The 20,832-nt window shown below is 48.8% G+C and overlaps 1 protein-coding gene across 5 annotated transcripts in view; it reads left to right on the forward strand.

Annotated features, from left to right (window-relative positions):
• Positions 1-20,832, forward strand: part of Atp11a (ATPase phospholipid transporting 11A) — a 54,513-nt gene that overhangs the window by 17,565 nt on the left and 16,116 nt on the right. For all 5 annotated transcript variants that reach the window (XM_029480365.1, XM_029480369.1, XM_029480367.1 and 2 more), the window contains exons 11-21: positions 874-945; positions 1,412-1,485; positions 5,737-5,840; positions 10,546-10,727; positions 12,134-12,385; positions 13,753-13,930; positions 15,204-15,306; positions 15,467-15,612; positions 16,534-16,593; positions 17,475-17,602; positions 19,117-19,252. In XM_029480365.1, the coding sequence (XP_029336225.1) occupies positions 874-945; positions 1,412-1,485; positions 5,737-5,840; positions 10,546-10,727; positions 12,134-12,385; positions 13,753-13,930; positions 15,204-15,306; positions 15,467-15,612; positions 16,534-16,593; positions 17,475-17,602; positions 19,117-19,252 (1,435 nt within the window). The remainder of the gene's footprint in view (positions 1-873; positions 946-1,411; positions 1,486-5,736; positions 5,841-10,545; positions 10,728-12,133; positions 12,386-13,752; positions 13,931-15,203; positions 15,307-15,466; positions 15,613-16,533; positions 16,594-17,474; positions 17,603-19,116; positions 19,253-20,832) is intronic.

Raw genomic sequence — 20,832 nt, forward strand, 5'->3', positions numbered from 1 at the left:
CCTTGCCTGCTCTGACAGCTGGTATTAGATTGGGAGAATGTTCTGTCCCATCCTTTGCTAAGCTGCTCAAGACCAGGCCCTCTTCGCTGTCCTGGCAGATGCCCATGGCTGGAGGTGTTAGTCTTTGCAGAAGAAGAAGGGTGGGGCAGTNTCACTATGAATAGCCACCATGGTCCCATGTCCTGTCAGATAACTAGGTTGACCAAGGGCAGACTGTCTTCGCTGCATAATTTATAAAACAGAAATAAAACAGACCCAGGATGGATTTCTCACAGTTTGGAGGCTGGGCCGTCAGGTCAAGTCACCAGCATCTCAGAGGGTTTCTTGCTGTGCCCTAAAATGATGGCAGCATAGAGAGAGGAGAAAAGGGCAGGATTTCTCTATGCATGAGGAGCCCTCTCCTGCAGTGGCCATATTCATCATTTCATGAGAGTGACGTGCTCCTGGCCANCCATTCTTGATACTTTACNAGGGTTCAGTTTCCAGCCCAGGGGTGTTGGTGTCTGTTCACACCATGGTGGATCGACTCCAATCAGCTACTGAAATGTGGCTAGACCAGGGAATGCAGTCCAGACACCTGGGGCTGGCCTTCCCCCAGCTACCAGCACCCACAGAGGGCGCCACTTCACTGTAGGGCACACACTCTTGGGTCATTGTCTGAGGTGGCAGATGAATCAGAACTCCTGTGTCCTGGCTTTATAACGCACTGAGCACCCTGTCTCACTGAAAGTCTGCCTGTCTCCGTGTGAGATGAAGACCGGATATCAGACAAGCCCTGGCTTTGCCTTCTCTGTCTCCGTGTGAGATGAAGACCCTGTGGAGGAGGCTTGACTGGGTATCAGACAAGCCCTGGCTTTGCCTTCTCTCTTGCAGGCTTGGATTCACGTACCTGAGGCTGAAGGACAATTACATGGAAATACTGAACAGGGAGAACGACATAGAGAGGTGAGAAGCTGTCTGCATGTTGTGTCATTGGAGAAGAATGAAGTGAGNCTCCAGGCCCNGTGTGAGAGGCAGGTCTGCCTACCAGTGCTTCAGAGACCGTGTCTGCACTGGCTCTGCACTCAGTGGTAACTCCAGCTCTGGAGCCCCAGTGGGTCTCCCTGAGAGAGGTCTCTTTTCAGACAGGGTATGAGAGTTGTACATTCCAAATGACACAAAAATATTATTACGTTTCCGGGAGGAGTCNGAGCTGGACTAACCTGTGCCCACTCTTAAGCACTAATCCCAACACTAGGCTAGAGGTGGGCATTCTGTGAGGTCCAGAACATCCCAGGGACATGCACACAGTATGGACAGGGCCCAGAGCGAGGTGGAAATGTCCCCTTCCTGGTGCAGCAGTCATTTGGCAACCATTCAGACNCAACACCAATTTGGCATCAGAGACTAATGTCTCACGTTTCTGTTTCAGATTTGAATTGCTAGAAGTGCTGACCTTTGACTCTGTGCGGAGAAGAATGAGCGTGATTGTAAAGTCTACTACAGGTACAGTCTCTCCTAACTGACATGATGTAGTGCTGCTTATGTTCTGATGGGTAATTCTTTTGGATCATTAAGGGTTTAGGACATAAGAATGATTTATTCCACGTGTGTGTGTATGCACGTGTGCATNCGTGCACNTTCNTGCACACATTCATATGAGTGTTTGTGTGTAGGCCAAAGGTCAGCCTTGGGTCTCACTCCTCAGGCACTGTCCCCTCCTTTTTTTCTAATTGTAGACAGGGTCTCTTGCTGGCTTGGAACTCACTGAGTAGGGTAGGCCAACTAACCAGCAAGCCCTAGAAATCCCCCTGTCCCTGTGTCCCAGCACTGAATTTGCAAATGCATGCTACCCTGCCTAGCTTTTTTCTTACACGGGTTCTGGGAATTGAACCCAGGTCTTCATGCTTGTAAGACAGATTCTTTACCACCCAAGCTACTCCCCGTCTCCATTTATCCTACTTTTAAAGGGCACAGGTAAACTCTAACAACAACCTTGGAAAGAAGTGAGTACAGGGCTAGGCTCTTCNTCATCTAAGAGCACCTTGCTGCTGTACTCCATACAGTTTCTAATTGTATTTAAGGACGTACAGTCTGAGTTTGCACGCGTTTCTGTACTAGAGTTTAGAATACTAATTGCCCTGATCTCTCTGCTAGCTGCTGTGACCATGGATCTTTATTTGGAAGCTGCACGCTCAGTCTAAGGTTAAAGGGTGGGATGGTGAAGGAGTGGGCACAGTGGGGCCCTTGACCGTGTGATTCTGGCTGACTTTGACATGTGACCTCCATGTGAATGGGCAGCTGCCTCTTCCCCACCATGTAGCTCTGGGTCAGCTCCTTCCCAGCAGCATCTTGTCTAGAAGGCCTTGAGTTAGTCATGTTCTCCCAAGGAGCCCCCACAGAGCAGATATGCACCTCATCCCCAGTCCCTCCCCACCCCCCACCCCCACCCTCACACTGGGCCGGTTGCTCCCCAGCGCTCACAAGGCTGCCCCTGCAGCCACATAGCTCTGGTGTCAGAGGCTCAGTGCTCGTCTCCAGGACTCCAGGCAGCCTGCACTGTGGGTGTATCCTCAGGTCCTGCCTTTACCACCCAGCTCCTTGCCTCCTCTAGACGACTTGCCCGGTTGTTTCCCCTTCCTGGATCACAGGGTGAAGTGGCAGCCCCCTCCCCCTGGAGTGCCTTCCTAGATACTCCAGGTATCACAGCATTCAACTGGGAGCTGCCTCTATTCCTCCTGCCTAGTGAGGACAGTCGGTCCCTCCTGGGAGGCCCCATCACTCTTCCGCACCNTTCAGGAACACTGACTGAGCAGCAGTCGTGTCCGTTGCCAGGGTTTTCCCTATGTAGGCATCTTCAGCATCCATACTTCCCACAGTTTGGAAATAGGGTAAGTGGTGCCTGTCAAACAGCTGTGCCTTGGAAACTGTGTCTGTTCTTCGTCCCACTCCAGACACTNCAACACCAATTTGGCATCAGAGACTAATGTCTCACGTTTCTGTTTCAGATTTGAATTGCTAGAAGTGCTGACCTTTGACTCTGTGCGGAGAAGAATGAGCGTGATTGTAAAGTCTACTACAGGTACAGTCTCTCCTAACTGACATGATGTAGTGCTGCTTATGTTCTGATGGGTAATTCTTTTGGATCATTAAGGGTTTAGGACATAAGAATGATTTATTCCACGTGTGTGTGTATGCACGTGTGCATNCGTGCACNTTCNTGCACACATTCATATGAGTGTTTGTGTGTAGGCCAAAGGTCAGCCTTGGGTCTCACTCCTCAGGCACTGTCCCCTCCTTTTTTTCTAATTGTAGACAGGGTCTCTTGCTGGCTTGGAACTCACTGAGTAGGGTAGGCCAACTAACCAGCAAGCCCTAGAAATCCCCCTGTCCCTGTGTCCCAGCACTGAATTTGCAAATGCATGCTACCCTGCCTAGCTTTTTTCTTACACGGGTTCTGGGAATTGAACCCAGGTCTTCATGCTTGTAAGACAGATTCTTTACCACCCAAGCTACTCCCCGTCTCCATTTATCCTACTTTTAAAGGGCACAGGTAAACTCTAACAACAACCTTGGAAAGAAGTGAGTACAGGGCTAGGCTCTTCNTCATCTAAGAGCACCTTGCTGCTGTACTCCATACAGTTTCTAATTGTATTTAAGGACGTACAGTCTGAGTTTGCACGCGTTTCTGTACTAGAGTTTAGAATACTAATTGCCCTGATCTCTCTGCTAGCTGCTGTGACCATGGATCTTTATTTGGAAGCTGCACGCTCAGTCTAAGGTTAAAGGGTGGGATGGTGAAGGAGTGGGCACAGTGGGGCCCTTGACCGTGTGATTCTGGCTGACTTTGACATGTGACCTCCATGTGAATGGGCAGCTGCCTCTTCCCCACCATGTAGCTCTGGGTCAGCTCCTTCCCAGCAGCATCTTGTCTAGAAGGCCTTGAGTTAGTCATGTTCTCCCAAGGAGCCCCCACAGAGCAGATATGCACCTCATCCCCAGTCCCTCCCCACCCCCCACCCCCACCCTCACACTGGGCCGGTTGCTCCCCAGCGCTCACAAGGCTGCCCCTGCAGCCACATAGCTCTGGTGTCAGAGGCTCAGTGCTCGTCTCCAGGACTCCAGGCAGCCTGCACTGTGGGTGTATCCTCAGGTCCTGCCTTTACCACCCAGCTCCTTGCCTCCTCTAGACGACTTGCCCGGTTGTTTCCCCTTCCTGGATCACAGGGTGAAGTGGCAGCCCCCTCCCCCTGGAGTGCCTTCCTAGATACTCCAGGTATCACAGCATTCAACTGGGAGCTGCCTCTATTCCTCCTGCCTAGTGAGGACAGTCGGTCCCTCCTGGGAGGCCCCATCACTCTTCCGCACCNTTCAGGAACACTGACTGAGCAGCAGTCGTGTCCGTTGCCAGGGTTTTCCCTATGTAGGCATCTTCAGCATCCATACTTCCCACAGTTTGGAAATAGAGTAAGTGGTGCCTGTCAAACAGCTGTGCCTTGGAAACTGTGTCTGTTCTTCGTCCCACTCCAGACACTTCCAAGCATCCTCAGTGTTAGGGGCTTAAGAGCCTGTCTCTATAAGGGATCTGGGAATCCTACTTTCTTAGGAACATAAACCATGTTATGTCCCTTCTATAGCTTTGCTGCCATTGGGATGCACAGTGGTGTTTCTTTTCTGTTGTTGTNGTTGTTATCGTTATTATTATTTTGGCTTTTTGAGACAGTGTTTCTCTCTGTAGCTGTCACTCTGTAGATCAGGCTAGCATCAAACTTAGGGATATGCCTGTCTCTGCCTCCTGGGATTAAAGATGTACACCACCACAGCTGACTTACTGTGATGTTTCTGTAGCTACACCCAGATATTGTATTCAGCAACAAGCTGCAGACACTGCAGCGAGAGATTGCAGTGTTGCTGAGCAGGATGACTGAGTGTGGGCCTCGCTCGGCTTGTGTGTCACAGAGCAGGGCAGCTGAGGGCTGGACGTGAGACAGATTGCAGAGCACCTGGACTGAGCAAGCCACAGCAGAGCGGGTTTCTCAGTGCCTCAGCCGAGTCTGCTGTCTGTCAATGTCTCTGATCTGGAAGGAGAAAGTTCTTTGTGTTGTGAAAAGGAGCACACATAACCAGCACAAAGGTGCTCAGAGCCCTGAGGACAAGGCTAGAGATGTGCAGGCAGATAGTTTCCAGTGGCCCTTGTGACACAAAGGATGGGCTGTCCATGGAAGACCCACTTTCGGGAGGAATCACACCTTCACTGTCTGGTCTTTCATGAAGTTTTGGGTCAGCAGCACAGCCTTGCTCTGTTATGCTCACTCCACCTGCCCAACAATAGTGCCAGGAAGTATTTTGCGTCTAACTGGGAGTCTGAACATCCAGAGCCCTCACTGTTCCAAGGCCATTAGGAATCAAAAGAGGCCCTTGTGTCCCAGGATTGCACTTCTTTTAGGTCTTAATGTATTAGCTACTCCATTGTGATGCCTTTAAAATGGTCTCCGCACTGGACTTGCTTGCTTTCATTAAGAACAAGTTGGAAAGCTGGAGAGATGGCTCAGTGGTTAAGAGCACTGACTGCTCTTCCAGAGGTCCTGAGTTCAATTCCCAGCAACCACATGGTGGCTCACAACCATCTGCAATGGGAACTGATGCTCTCTTCTGGTGTCTGAAGACAGCAACAATGTACTCATATACATAAAATAAACAAATTTGTCTCCTCGTGTAGTAATTAAATTCAACATTATTTTTCCTCTCATTTTTCAGGAGAAATTTATCTGTTTTGCAAAGGAGCAGATTCTTCAATATTTCCCCGAGTGATAGAAGGCAAAGTAGACCAGGTCCGGTCTAGAGTGGAGCGCAATGCCGTGGTAAGTCCCTGTCTCTTCTGCAGACCTCAGTTTCTGACTCTTCTCAGAGCCACAGTGCTTTCTGATATTACCTCGCCTTCTTGTTTGCTGACTGGTAATGGGGTGGGGGTCTGGTTTATGCTGGAGACTGTTCTCCTGCTGAGGCAGCTTCCATCTGGCCTCTCAGCCGCTCCTACCAGCACTGGAGAGCCAGAAAGACCCCATGCCTGGAATTACATGGCCTTCTGCCTTAATCTGTAAATCTAGGTTGTACTATACAGACATTCCAGATACAGCGCTGTCACATTCCCTCAGAAACAGTCCCCACAGGGTGCCACGAAAGGCATGCACTGAGCTTCACTGAACTTATTAGAGCAAACTTCTTGAATTCCTGATGTTAACTCTGATTTCAAATGGGCACATTGGGGATTCTGACCCCTTCTGCTAAGGGTCACCCCCAGGGACGGGAGACACGTTTTGTGCCAGAGAGCACACTNCCATAATCNATGCTGCATTTTGTTCTGGAAGGTTCTCTCCCACCTGAGAATCATTTTCCTTAAAAGAAGTAGTTTGTTAATTATGATTGAAGTACATCTTTTTTTAAAGGCTTTATTGAGCTATAGTCAGTAAACATTAATGTGTTCATATTGAAGATATAAAAGTAGTTAAGTTTTGACTTACAGTTGTAGAAACATCACTGCTACGGTGTCCCAGGAACCTTTGCATTCCCCTCCTGCCAGCTCTGCCTCACTCCACCACTGTTTGCTCTCACTGTGGATGAGGTCTTACCTTCTGGAGTGTTCTTATTCAGTAGAATCCCGGGTCCATTTCTTACCAGGCTCTCTCACAACACACAACATTTCTGAGATCCATCTGCATGGGTGTGCATTATGGCATGGTGCTCCTCCTCTGGCTGAGCCACCCATTCATCTGATGCCCAACTTCCTCATTTGTTCACCTGTCGATGGACATTGGAGTCGGACAGACTGCCAGTGTGAACTGTGGGTCCTGTGTAGACCCTCCCCTTTTCAGGGGTGCCTCCTTGCCGTTGCTGGGCTTGCTGTCCATGTTCATCTTTTTTCTTTGTTGTTTTCCCATGGATGAAATCTGGTTGTGGTGAGTGGGTGCAGCAATGCTCGTACTTTTTCTGTCCAGGACTCTGAAGTGTAGTCTGTGGGCTTTTACCAAGATTGGAAAGTTTTCAGTAATGCATTTGCAATGTCATGTGTCCCCTCTGCTGCCTCCTCATTTGTCTGCCAGAGCTGGCTAGTTGATCCCTGTCATGTGGACTTCATCCCACTGCTGATCACAATCTCGAACTTTCACCATGGGCTGTTAGATCTTTCACACTTCTGCAGATCTAGAATTTAATCAGAGATGTGGTGGATCTCCTCAGAAACCACTTGTTCCTTCAGGCTGTGACTCTATGTTATTCACTGATTTGCAACAGTGCTCTCTGCCTAGGGCCCTTGGCTACTCTGGGAATGTGTCGTCTGCCCCCTGTTAACTGCTTGTGCCTGGCTTCTGGGCCTGTTCATCCATTGTCCTCCTCCTGACCCTTCAGANTCTTTGATTGTTACCGCATCTGCCTTAGTTAGCGCTCTATTGTTGTTGTAAAACACTTTGACCAAAAAGAACTGGGAAAAGAAAGGTTCACTAAGGCTTACACTTCCCAGCCACAGTGGGCCAGTGTTGTCTCAGAACTGACATGTGAGACACAGATTCTTTTCGTTGTATATTCCCTTCCTCCTTAGAGCAACTTTCTTTCCTTCTAAGCAGCACTAATCAAGAACTAAGACAGACAGGGAAGTACAGATCAACCCTAACCCTAATTATGTAAAAGTGTCTGTCTGTGGAAATGTTCACATCTGTCTTCAGGCACACCACATCACCAAGCAGAATCCAGAAGCACATTGACAGGAGACATAGAATGAGCTCATTTTGACCCCAGAAACAGAACATTTCATACATGCATCCCACTCACACAGTCAGAATAATAGACTTGAGACAAATGGGCCTTGGCCCCCCGAGCTACAGAGAAGGGACCTGGCAAAAATCAGGGTCTGTCCTTAATTTTGAAGTAACAGACAGGATGAGTAGATACATGTCTCCTTAGTAACACCGTAGACCCTGCTCCCAAGGCAGTGTGGGTGTCAGTGGGGAGCACTGGAGGCATCCGCGTACAGCGTACAGCGTGCAGCGTGTAGCGTGCAGCGAGGGAAGGTTCACACCTCAGTCGCTCATTGAGAGGCCGGCCTGTGTCCCACGCAGCAGGGATTTTAACAGGTAGATTCTCTCTCCTCAGACAGATCTAGGTTTGTGTCAAGGTGACTAAACCCAACCAGGACAGCATCCCTCAGACTGTCCTAGAATCCTTAGACCCATCCTGCAGCTCAGCCCAGGAGCTACTCAGTCAGCTTAAACAAGTAAAGCTTTGTACAAGTAAAGGCAGTTGTAGGAAATGCTGAGAGGACCGTTGCTTGCTTCAAACCCAGTTTGTCCTCTGGTCGCTTGTTTTGGTATGTTTAATCACAACTAAGAAATTGATGCCAAATGTAAGATTTTGAAGCCTTTACCCTCTGTTTTTCTAAGAACTTTATAGTTTTAGCTGTTAAATTTAAGACATTGATCTTACTTTATGTGTGGTGTGAAGGGAGCTGTCTTGTTTTCTGTTAAGTGGGTGTCATTTTTTGGACCCCGTTGTTGAATGGCTATTTTGTTTTGCTTTGTTTTCCCTGTTCAATGATCTTGTTTCTCTTGTTAAATCNTCTGGCCAGAGGTTTCAGGATGTTTCTAGGTCTCAGTTCCGTCCTGCTCCCCTCTGGCTTTCTCTGTCTGTCTGCACTCCAGTTCTGTGCAGTTTGCCTTACTGCCATTTGCTAGTAAGCCCTGGAATGAGACTGTATGCATGGCCAACTTTATTCTTCCCTAACCCTGCTGTGCTGTTCTGCGGACCTTAACATTCCCCTTGAGTTCCTGCAAGATCACCATTGGGAGTTCCACAGGATCACAAGACTCCACACATGGCTTTGGGTAGTGTTGTCATCTTAACAATAAGAAGTGTTGCAATCCACAGAAGCAGATGTGTTTCTGTTATTTGGTTCTTCTGNGATTTCTTCAGTGTTACATAGTTTTATGTGTGTTAGTCTTTTTCCTCCATGGGTACACACATTCTTGAATATTTTCTTTCTGATGCAATTATGGGTAGAATTTTTAAAATTTCTTCCCAAGGTGAGTGTGGGAGCCGGTGAGACGCAGCTGGCCTGCCTGTGCTGATGTCACAGCTGTGCCATTACTGCAGTCATACAGTAGCTCTGGGATTTCATGCAAGGTGGGGTGTGTGTTCTTTATGACATCTGGCTGTAAGATCTGGTCCTCTGACAGAGTTTGTGTTGCTAAATGCAAAGGCAAGACTTCCTGCTGCTCTTCACTTTGGAGCAGTTCTTAGGGAGCCACTATGAGCACACTCTGGGTTGCTTCTGCAGTTTTCAGTTCAGANCATCACATAGGTCTTCATGTGATAGCGTCACATGTTACATTAGCCCGTTTCCTAGGCCAAGTCAGGCTGCCGTTCAGGGAGGAGTCCTGTTCAGGGAGTCTGGACCTTTCATAGCTGTGGGCTCCGTAGGTAGTGCTGCTGAGGAGTGCTTCCTCTGTGTTTATAAATGTCAGCACGAAGTATGACTGTGTTTTGTACAGCTTGGTAGTGTTGTATACAGGACTTTTTGTCGTGCTTAGNAAGAGGCCCCTGTGTCACCACAGTAGAAAGTCCCCTGAATACTTGTACAAACAAAGGCCTCTTCACTTCTGAAAGCTTTACTTACTGCTCGCAACACCCTACATTCNGGACAATTCTAGATCATTCTCTTTAGAGACTCTTCCTGTCTGATGATCCTTCTGACTTGTTAATGAAGCAGCGTACTCTGCCCCTGTGCCCCTCCCTCCCTCCCTCCCTCTTGAGGGATTATAAGAACCATAACCNGTGGGGCAGTGGGGTATGTCCTTCTCACTAGATAGGAGATCTAAGAAGTAAAATGTGACCTGAAGAGCTGAGAGAAGTGCTGAAAACACAGGAAACAGTTTTCAAAATCTAAAATGCAGAGTTTGAAATGCTTGCTTNGGAGGCCTGTGAGTATCACACCGTTGTACATGGATTAGGGTGAAGGAGCAAGAGACTCCCAAAGAAACCCCACCAGTGCCTCCCACCCAGTGAGAGTTTGCTGTGTCTTGGCAGGGGGAGGCACAGTGGCAGGTCTGTGCATTGCACACGCTCCACATGTGTTAGGTTCCCTCATCCCTAAGCTTATTTAATCTCCCCTGTACCCTGCATGAGGGTGAATCACCTTGTAGTCTGCCATCTCCCAACTTCAAACACTACTACCACAACACTGCAAACTGTTATCTCTCAGAAGCTCAATTGAGTTCTGTATCTGTTTACAGATTCAAACAGAATCTGTTTACAGTTCTACAGTGCACGTGATTGTCCATATTGACCAGGTATCATAGGTTATGGTTCTACAGTGTACATGATTGTTTGTATGGACAAGGCCTCATAGGTTANAGTTCTGCAGAGCACATGACTGTATTTCATGTAATTCAGTAATCCCTAGAGGGTGGCTGGGTTATGACTCATTCATTCTCTTCAGAGATGGGTATAACAATGGCCTGAGAATGTATTCAGCAGGTGACATGAGATTCACATTAGACACCGACTTGTGTTACACAGGAAGGGCTGCGAACCCTGTGTGTTGCATACAAGAGGCTTGAGCCAGAGCAGTACGAAGATGCTTGCCGACTGCTACAGAGTGCCAAAGTGGCGCTTCAGGACCGGGAGAAGAAGCTGGCAGAAGCCTACGAGCAGATAGAGAAAGACCTTGTTCTGCTTGGTGCTACGGCTGTTGAGGACAGGTAACCATGTCCGTATGTCTGAGAGGGGGCCATGAGAGTGGGGTGGGGTCAGGTAGCACATGTGTCCTGTGCCAGTGTGTTCTTCCCAAGGACAAGGTGCCTCTGTTTTCCCTCACAGTGACAGCCAAGAAATTATTATTGGGTGATACCGTTACTGACCACAAATGCCTGGAAGAACATTATACCTCCAAATAGTGAAAGTAACATCTTCACATTGCATCACATGTGGAAGTTTCTTTTCATGCCTTAGAAAGGCGTCATAACCATTTTCCCAGCTTCTGCTGGCTTCTCTGAATCTGTGACTTTGTATAGCTCAGTGTCCTCAGCATGGTTGTCACTGTTGAAGACAGTCACAGTAATGAAGTGGGCTGTTGTAAAAACCTGTGAAGTCGCTGAGAACATTTCTGAAATTCTCAGTTACAAGGTGAAGCCCAAGGCACATTGCAGTGTCCTGAGGGCAAGGCAGGAAGGGGAACTGCTCCTAAGATGGGCTCTGACAGCCTTTGTGTGGAGCCACTTGGGCAGCTAGCATGGCTTGAGTGAGGCCTCAGAACCTGGAGGCTTGGCTCCCAGGAGTACAAAGGGCTGAGTGGTAGCAAAATGAACCTTTCTCCTAGAGTACTTTTTCTGTGTAGCCCAGCTGGCAGACCATGCATCCTCCCGGGATTACAGATGCAGTGTCCTGTTGAAGNGATGTTTGATCACAAGCTACTTTTTTCAAACCCAAGCCAGCACATTGATAAACCTTCTTCTCTGGGACTCAGGCTCCTTTATATTGTTTCAGAAAATTACAAGATTGGCGGTGGTTTCATCATCTGTGAGGCTGTAATAATGGGATCTCTACACCTCAGGCCACAAAGCTTTGCCCAAGGAGTAGTCTGACTTTGCAGGACTCTGTAGAAGTGAAAGGTCCTATCAGATTTCACATAGTGCTGGCACATGCTAAACCACTGGTAAATGTCAGCTGTGGGGCCATGGGCATCGTTACCAGCATGGGATATATTACTTAGAGCCTGGATCCCTATTTAATAAGTAGCAACATTAGAACACACAGCACCACGAGAATNGATGGTGCCTTGTTTCCCAGCCCCGTTTTTCCATCCTGTTTCTGGTCGTAATGATTCTTCTTCTAAGGGCAATGATGCTGGATTATAGGATATGAGGCTCAGCCAAAGGACACCACACAGAGCAGCCTCCTTAAATAGCTCCTCATGGTTGGCAGAGCAGTGCAGCACATCCTATGTTCACTTGGACCTTTGGGAGNAGGTTCTGGTCCATTCCGCAGACCCTCAGCCACTTTGCACATGCTGCTCTGTCGAGCTGAGTCTTTTGATCGCGCCGTGTTTCTTGAAGTTGTTTATTTTGGTGGCTTTTGGATCCTGATCTCATGGGTTGCCTGCTCTTAGGCTCCAGGAGAAAGCCGCTGACACAATTGAGGCACTACAGAAGGCAGGTATCAAGGTCTGGGTGCTCACCGGGGACAAGATGGAGACAGCGTCCGCCACCTGCTATGCCTGCAAGCTGTTCCGCAGGAGCACACAGCTGCTGGAGCTGACCACCAAGAAGCTAGAGGAGCAGAGCCTGCACGATGTGCTCTTCGACCTGAGCAAGACAGTGCTGCGCTGCAGCGGGAGCCTGACCAGGGACTCCTTCTCGGGGTACGCGGCTGCTCCCGCCTCTCGGGGCCTCACTGGGGCCTGCATCCTCATGGGCCAAGTGGATGCTGTGGGTGAGGCCCCAGCCGGGGAGGCCCAGGCAGCCAGAGTCAAGCTGCTGGGTAGGGAATGTGGCAAGATGCTTTGAATGAACTGTTTCCACCCGCTGCTGTGCCCATGGATCCAGCATGGATGCCTCGGAATGCTGCCAGGGGAGCCAGAAGGCAGTTGGCAATGATGGAGGCTACTTTGCTGAGACAGCAGGATTGCTAGGTTGAGTCTTTCCAAGAATATCTGTGGGTTTATTCGTGCATTTTACAGGGGCACCCTTACCACTGTTGGCGAGTCATCTGACTCTGATCTGCCATCTTACATTTTTATTTATGTGTTCTGGTTGTCAGCATGCGGNTGCCACAGTGTAACTTGGAGATTAGAGGACAACTTGCATCAGTACCTCCTCTTCTTGCACCATATATAGGCCGTAAGAGTGAAACCCAGGCACCCTCACTCACTGAGCCATCTCGCTGGCCTGTCATAAGAGTCATATCAATTTGGCAAAACAAATCAGCTCTCTAGGCATGGACAAGTTTGCATCTGTTTTAAGAGTGGCAAAGAGTCATTTCCGTGTTGATCTGCAGAGTTTGGGGTCACAGATGTGTTTGTGATCCTCAGGCCTAGCAGGGGCTTNGAGACTGCTCAGTGGCTAAGAGTGCACTGCTCTGGCCGAGGGCCCAGTTCTGGTTCCCAGCACCCACATCAGGCTGCTCCCAACAACCTGTAACTCCTGCTCCTGGGAGATCAGCTCTGCTGGTCTGTGCAGGGGTGTGCCCATCCCTACCCACAGATACATACATATTTAAATTATTAAAAATAAACCTTAAGCCNGGCAGTGGTGGCACATGCCTTTAATCCCAGCACATGGGAGGCAGAGGCAGGTGAATTTCTGAGTTCAAGGCCAGCCTGGCCTACAGAGTGAGTTCCAGGATAGCCAGGGCTACACAGAGAAACCCTGTCTTCACAAACCAAATAAATAAGTAAACAAATCTTTAAAGCCCAGCAAAAGGAGACTTTGACCATGTTCAAGCAGTGAGGTGACCAGGGTAGAAAGCCAGGGAGGTTAGAGATCTGCCCTCCCAAGGCCCTCCTTGTGTTGTCTCAGTACTGTGACTTACACAGACTCACAGCAGGCTGTGGCTGCTTTGCCTGAGCAAAGAAATTTTATTAAAATGTGATATATAGTGTAGTCCAAGAGGTGGATCCAGTACTGTAAGCAAGTGTCCTGATCNGTGGACNGGCACAGTGCCAGCCCCTGTGTGGTGTTGTGGATGTAGATTCAGCGACTGAGTGGTTCTCCCTTTTGTGCTCTAAAGGCTCTCTACAGATATGCACGACTATGGTTTAATCATTGATGGAGCGGCACTGTCCTTGATAATGAAGCCGAGAGAGGACGGGAACTCCTCGGGCAACTACCGAGAGCTCTTCCTGGAGATCTGCAGGAACTGCAGTGCTGTGCTGTGCTGCCGGATGGCACCCTTGCAGAAGGCCCAGGTCAGGAGCTGGCCCACCCATGGGCATGGGTGTCAGGCATAGGGAAGCCTTGCTTAGGGCTCACTGCCTCTGATGGCTAGACGGTTGGGGAGATGCCAGCATTTAAACCCGAGGCTTAGATCCTCCTTGAGGTCAGGCTTAAATGCCTCTCCTAGCCGGGCCCTGTAGTGCTTTGGGAGTCTACTGCAGGGGTGGGAAGGAAGCATGCATTCACTGCACCTTCTGTGTGCCAAGGTCAGTCGGGACTAGTGTCCCTCCCTTTGGACTCCAGACAGTCTCAGCAATCTCCCTGTTCTTGTGAGAACATAACCCAAATTGTCTCGTAATTAGGTCAGATGTCTTGTGTAATGCATATATGACTATGGTACCTTTCCAGAGTTCATAAGCCTGAATGAGGCGTAGCTTCACTGTGGCCTGCTTTGAACTGCTGATAAGGCAGTTGGAGCTGTTGTGTGGCCCAGCCAGTGTTGTTGTGTGGCCCAGCCAGTGCATTCTGCACAGTCTGAGAGCCAGGCTCGGGGACATGCTCACTTGCACCTGAGCTTGCTGCTCCAGTTAACCGGTGTCGCCAGGCACAGCCAGAATGTGCCTGGGCAGTGCTCAGAGAAGACAGGCTGGGGTGTAGGTACTCNCATGCANNCCTCCTCTGCCNCCCATGCTTGATTCCATGTAAACCTTCTCTCGTCATTTCCCTGATGGCACTGAGACTTCCAGTGCTGTTTTTGGTTCTTGATTGATTTTATACAAATGCAATCTGTAGTTTCCCTTTGTCACAGTCTCATATCCTAATGCATTATACTTAAGCACAATGCATGTAGGGAAGTCTATGAAGAAATCGACTTGGAAATCAAGAAGTGAAGAGAAATCATGAAGGGTACACATTGTATTAAGTTGACATATTTGATTTTCACATGTGACAAGTTTCAAAAATAAAGTAGTGTTAAAAACAACTTTTAAAAATTGTTTGATAATAGGTGACATGGGATTTCAACACCTTTGTGCAGACTACAGTGCTGGCATTCGCCCAGCCTCTTTGATACCTGAACATAACTCTAATTTTGTCTTCATGTGTTTGTAGAGTCTTGTCATTGACCATATCTTAGTTTTTATGAGACTATTTGATCCTCTATGGAGGAAATCGTCTGAGAGCTGTAAGCAAACAATTTCCCTTTTCCTACACCAGCTCCATGTCTTTGTTGGTTCTGCCCAGTTAACATCAAAACTGAAACAGAGAAGGTAAACTCCATAAACTCCATGTTTCTTTCTTTTCCAGATCGTTAAGTTAATCAAATTTTCAAAGGAGCATCCTATTACCTTAGCAATTGGTGATGGTGCAAATGATGTCAGTATGATCCTGGAGGCCCACGTGGGCATAGGTAAGCCATTACTGCTCCAGGTAGACCTAGGCTGGGTCGTGTGTGCAGAGAGACCTTTGGCCTCCACCTGTGACTTGTNCTTCTGCAAGGGGACATACTGGGAAGTGGTCTGCTGGGCTTAGTTGACTCTGCCTTACCAGCCTGTTTGCCCTTTTTCTAGGTGTCATCGGGAAAGAGGGTCGCCAGGCTGCAAGGAACAGCGACTATGCAATACCCAAGTTTAAACACTTGAAGAAGATGCTTCTTGTTCACGGGCATTTTTATTATATCAGGATATCTGAGCTTGTGCAATACTTCTTTTATAAGGTAGGAAGTATTTCTTTCCTCCTCTCACAGTAGCCCGAGACCTTTGTCCGNTAACTTAATGCTTCCAGGGTCATCTTTCACAAAAGGAAGTGAGCAGAGGAGTGGGTTGTTCCTGTAACGAGAGGATCCCATGCAGCCAGACGTTGGCGACTTTGTGGGTTCTTCCTTCCACCCTTCTCCACTCCTTTCCTTCCACCCTTTCCACTGCCTAACACTAGATAGAGGGGAAGGGGGCAATGTTACTGTCAGGCTACTTCCTGCTGATTAGGATTGTTAAGTTCCTTGGGGCGAATTTGATCTTCACCATCAGGGCATCGAATTATTTCCTCTCCTCTTCCTCCTCCTCCTCTTCCTTCTCCTTTTGCACTTCTTCCTCTTCTTTCTCTTCCTTCTTCTTTTCGACCCACAGCAAACATCACACAATCACAGAGAAAGACTGTCTGCAGCTGGCAAAATCACGCCCCTGCTAGAACCATAGTCACCGGCTGTGGAAAGTCCCCATATCTCACACCTGGGATTAAAATGAAAACAGTCCTTTAATATTTCTATGTTTTTCAAAGAAACCAAACTTCTTTCTACAATCCCTGACACTTATTGAACCCCNTCAGAGTGTAACATAGATGTTTGAGGGCAGTGTCTTCAGCCCTCCCCACGCAGGCAGGCCCTTTCTGCTGACTCTGTTCCCACCACCTTTGCTCTGAAGCCTGTGCACCTCCCTTCTGCTGCCAACTGTCACCAGGGCCACTATAGATGTGTACAGAAGCTTTTCCAACACCCATGCGGCTGCTGTGTAGGATGTCTGGCCCACTTGGATCAATCCCCCATATAAAGCATGATGTATTGACAGTGGATGGTGATCCCTAGACAAGCCCACGCATCTCTGCGATGCCCTTGAACTAATGGCTGCGTCTTATTTTTCAGAATGTCTGCTTCATTTTCCCTCAGTTTTTGTACCAGTTCTTCTGCGGATTTTCACAGCAGGTCAGTCTGATGCCCTAAATCGGAAGCTCATTCTTCCTTCCCAANGGGGGCCATGGTGAGNAAACAGTCCTCAGGAAGTGCAGACACACATCCGTGCAGACAGACAGACATCCATAGAGCTGGTGGGGCCCAGGTGCCATCCATCCCACTGCCCCTGGGTCCTGTCAGTANACAAAGGTGAAAAAGCAGGCTACAGAGCTGAGGAGTTGCCAATGCCCAGTCTGGGTGCCATGAGGCTGGGTATGTCCCTAAATACAAGCCTGTAATGGCATAGCCAGTGGGCACTCTGGACTGGACTGTATGATGGCATTGGGTTATACATACACTTGAACCTTCATTGGTTTGTGGGTCATCCTTGAAATCTGAGGCATTGAAGGGTGCTGGATGCAAACCTACTCAACCTGGGAGAAGGGCTCCTCAGTGCATGCAGCCTGGGCAGACACTCTGTGTCCCATGCACTCTGGTGGACAGTGGCCAACAGCTTGTATCCAGAGCCACCAGGGCTAGGCACATTGAAGCTAAAAGATAGGAAAGATTTCCTGCATGAAGTTTAAAATCTGTCTCAGTGTCTGTCTCTGTAGAATGGTGGCTTCTATGCATTTTAGGTACATTTTCTATATATTTCAGCTTTTTGTAAATTAAAAAGTAGCATTTTCATGGCCTAGGAAGATGGCTCAATTGATAAAGGCCATGTTAAAAGCTGGGTATAGCCACATAGTCCTGAATTGCTGGTGACGAGACGGTAGAGGCCGAGGATACCCGGGGTTCATTGGCTATCCACTCTAGCTGAGTCAGTGCACACACACATACACACACAGTGATATGCTAAGTCATGAGTTAAAGCCGCCTTCGAGTGCCACTCACCTTGCTTCTTCTTGCAGACTTTGTACGATACTGCGTATCTGACTCTCTACAACATCAGCTTCACTTCCCTCCCGATTCTACTGTACAGCCTCATGGAGCAGCACGTGGGCATTGACGTGCTCAAGAGAGACCCAACCCTTTACAGGTGTGTGCCTCTGTCCCTGTGCACGTGTNAACCTCTGACCCTGTGCACATGTGTGCCTTTGACCCTGTGCACNTGTGTACCTCTGACCCTGTGCACGTGTGAGCCCCTGCAGCTCTTCCACACAGCACAGGGAACAGAGGAAGCAGAGCAGACTCCTGCAGTCAGCTCTTAGTGGTGGTATTTCAAGGTCAGAGTACACGTGCTTCCACAGGATGGTAGTTAGACAGTCAGAGGGTGTCTTGGAGTACGCTCCATAGGTGATGGGCTCTACACTTGGCTTGAACACACATGTGAGCCTCCTCTGCACCTCAGAGCCTGATGGAGATGTGAGCCTCTTCTGCATTCCATTGCCTCGTAGAGCTAGGAAAGCGAGGCATGTAACAGTCATCTGCTCTGCTCCATTCTTAGTATTAAGGCAATAGCTTTTCTGCTATTTCAGAACTGCCCGGATTTTCTGAGAGATACAATGTTTCTTTGTAGTCTTTTTCCATCTAAGGCTTTTGTCCAGGTTCTCCCAGTAACAGAGTTGAATGTTGTAGTGTAGCCGCCAGCCAGCAGCCAGGCTGTCAGTCTTCACCTACCTCATTCAGTTTATCCGGGTCTTGTGTCTTATTCATGTGTGCGTACATGGGTATGCACTCATTCCCATTAGGTCTTTTCACCTGTTTAGTTTCAGAAGCCACACAATAACTGACAACCTTCCCCTGTCCAGTTCCACAGGCTTTGGGGTCTTTATTACAATACCTTGAAGCTAGAGGAAATAGGTGTGTGCATACACACACTCCTGTTGACATACGTACTCTTATAAAAGGAACAGACATAGAAACTCAGTGGAGGTTGGTAGCAAACCCAAGTCCTCAGTCTGTCAACAGTATGTCACAGAGTGTATTAGTTAGGGTTTTACTGCTGTGAACAGACACCATGACCAAGGCAAGTCTTATAAAAAACAACATTTAATTGGGGCTGGCTTACAGGTTCAGAGGTTCAGTCCATTATCATCAAGGTGGGAGCATGGCAGTATCCAGGCAGGCATGGCACAGGAGGAGCTGAGAGTTCTGTCTTCATCCAAAGGCTGCTAGTGGAAGACTGACTTCCAGGCAACTAGGGTGAGGATCTTATACCCACACCCACAGTGACACACCCATCCCAACCAGGTCACACCTATTCCAACAAGGCCACACCTTCAGGTGGTGCCACTCCCTGGTCCAAGGATATACAAACCATTACACAGAGTGTGTGCTGTTGTGTGTTAATTACACTCAGAAGACAGGAGAGCACCAGGTTCTCTCTGACAATATTCTAACTGAGCTGAGAAAGAATATTGAAAAGCCAGTGGAGAACACTGGGTCCAGCAGTGTGAACTCTGAGGAGTATGTGGGGTTTGCCACTCTGTTTGCCAGTCACAATTGATGCTGCGTAGGAGCATGTGGGCAGCGGTGATACCACAGAGAGGGGATGGATGATGGGTGGACCTTGGCCTGATGTCACAGTTTTCCCCTCTTCTTCCCAAACAGAGACATTGCCAAGAACGCGCTGCTGCGCTGGCGGGTGTTCATCTACTGGACGTTTCTCGGCGTTTTTGACGCTTTGGTATTTTTCTTTGGTGCTTATTTCATATTTGAGAACACAACCGTGACCATCAACGGACAGGTCAGTACTGCGCAAGACTTCGTGCTTCATTGCTTAGTAATAAGCCCCGCCGTGTGCAGTCATTGTGTGCAGCAGTTGTGTGAGGACAGGTCGGCCTGCGGTTAGGTGAGCAGCGAGCAGTAGGTGTGATCAGTGGAGCAGCTGAGCAGAAGGGACGTGTCACACAACATTTGCCAGCTGTAGGGAGGCAAATAAGGTCGGTCCTGAGGTTTTCCTGACTGGTCCCAGGGGCTCCGTGGTTTTATCCAGCTAGTGTCCTTTTGTATGGGTGTTAGGTTGTATGAGTGTCGCTCCACAGTGCATGGGCTTGGCCCCTTCATAGTGAGCAGCTCTATAGTTCTCTGGTGGACTACAGCCTGTTGTTTGCCTACTTTCTGGGGTGTGTTATATTCGTATCTTGCTTTTTTCTTTTTGCCACTTGCTTCCTTCCCACCTCAGATAATGACCACCAGCACAAGCATGGTAAGACACCGTGGGTTTGTCCTCTCTGTGTTTTTGGAGTGCATTACAAATAAAATATTTCTTGAAAATATTTTCAAATGTGACCTCTTCTGTGTGCTTTGTGGGTAGAAAAGCTATTAGCCATTCCTGTCCTCTGCTGGTGTCAGAGCCGCCTGACCCTGCCAGGTGTCTCCTCCCTGGGTCTCTGTCAAGGCTTCTCTAGAAGGGGCAAGGGCTGCATAGGCCTGCATGTCACTATAAACTAAGGTCAGGAGGTCTAGTGGGGACCTGGCATTGGTGATGTACCTGTGCCACCTGGGGAGAACCAGAGGCACCTAGTAGACCCTAGATCTTGTCCTCGTAATCTCACAAGTCCCAAGCTTAGCATTCTGCCCAGCTGAGGTCACTGGTTCTAAGATGGCTGTTCAAATAAACACTGCAACTGACGTCAGAGAAAACCCCTCCTAGACGTCCCCAGGGAGCTTGAAACAGAAATGCTTCTCATTTCTCGTTGAAGCGACTCCCTCCTGTCCCCTGCTGTCTTCCCCATGCTGACCCCTCAGACTGTGGGGCCACAATGCCAGTCTGGCCTGTGTCCTGGCAGTTTGTGTCCCTGTGCATTTGTTTCTGTTGCCTCATAACTAAANGTACTGACCTCTCGCAGTATAGCATACATCAGTCTTTACTAAATTCCAGCCTGCNGATCTGCTGAAGNTCACGTCACTGTGTTGAAGCAAGCTTACTGTCCTCTCTTATTTCCATCAGACAATGCCTGCCCTAAACATAGCGCAGTCATCAGAATCTTAGGTGGCTCGTACTCTCTTCCCCGTGAGTCAGGCTCTAAGAAGCATCTCGCCATCCACACGTGTCTTAAACACTCAGCTTTCTGTTCACTGTCAAACCTCGTCTTGNCCCTCAAGGACCCTTCAGTGATCTGCTGGTCACGGGCGTAGGAGGTTGAGGAAGGAGCTTGCACAGGCTGGGAAACTGGTGTGAGGCCCAGCTAGAACTCAGACCCTGACCTGTGCCAGCACGGTGCCCTCCTCCCCAGCCCATGGCGTCTCAGTGCTTTAGAGTACAATGCAGACATTCTGGGACGGGGGTGTGGCTGACATGGAGAGCTAGGGAAGGACTCTGAG

Source organism: Mus caroli, chromosome 8, assembly GCF_900094665.2.
Source record: "Mus caroli chromosome 8, CAROLI_EIJ_v1.1, whole genome shotgun sequence".
Classification (NCBI taxonomy): domain Eukaryota; kingdom Metazoa; phylum Chordata; class Mammalia; order Rodentia; family Muridae; genus Mus; species Mus caroli.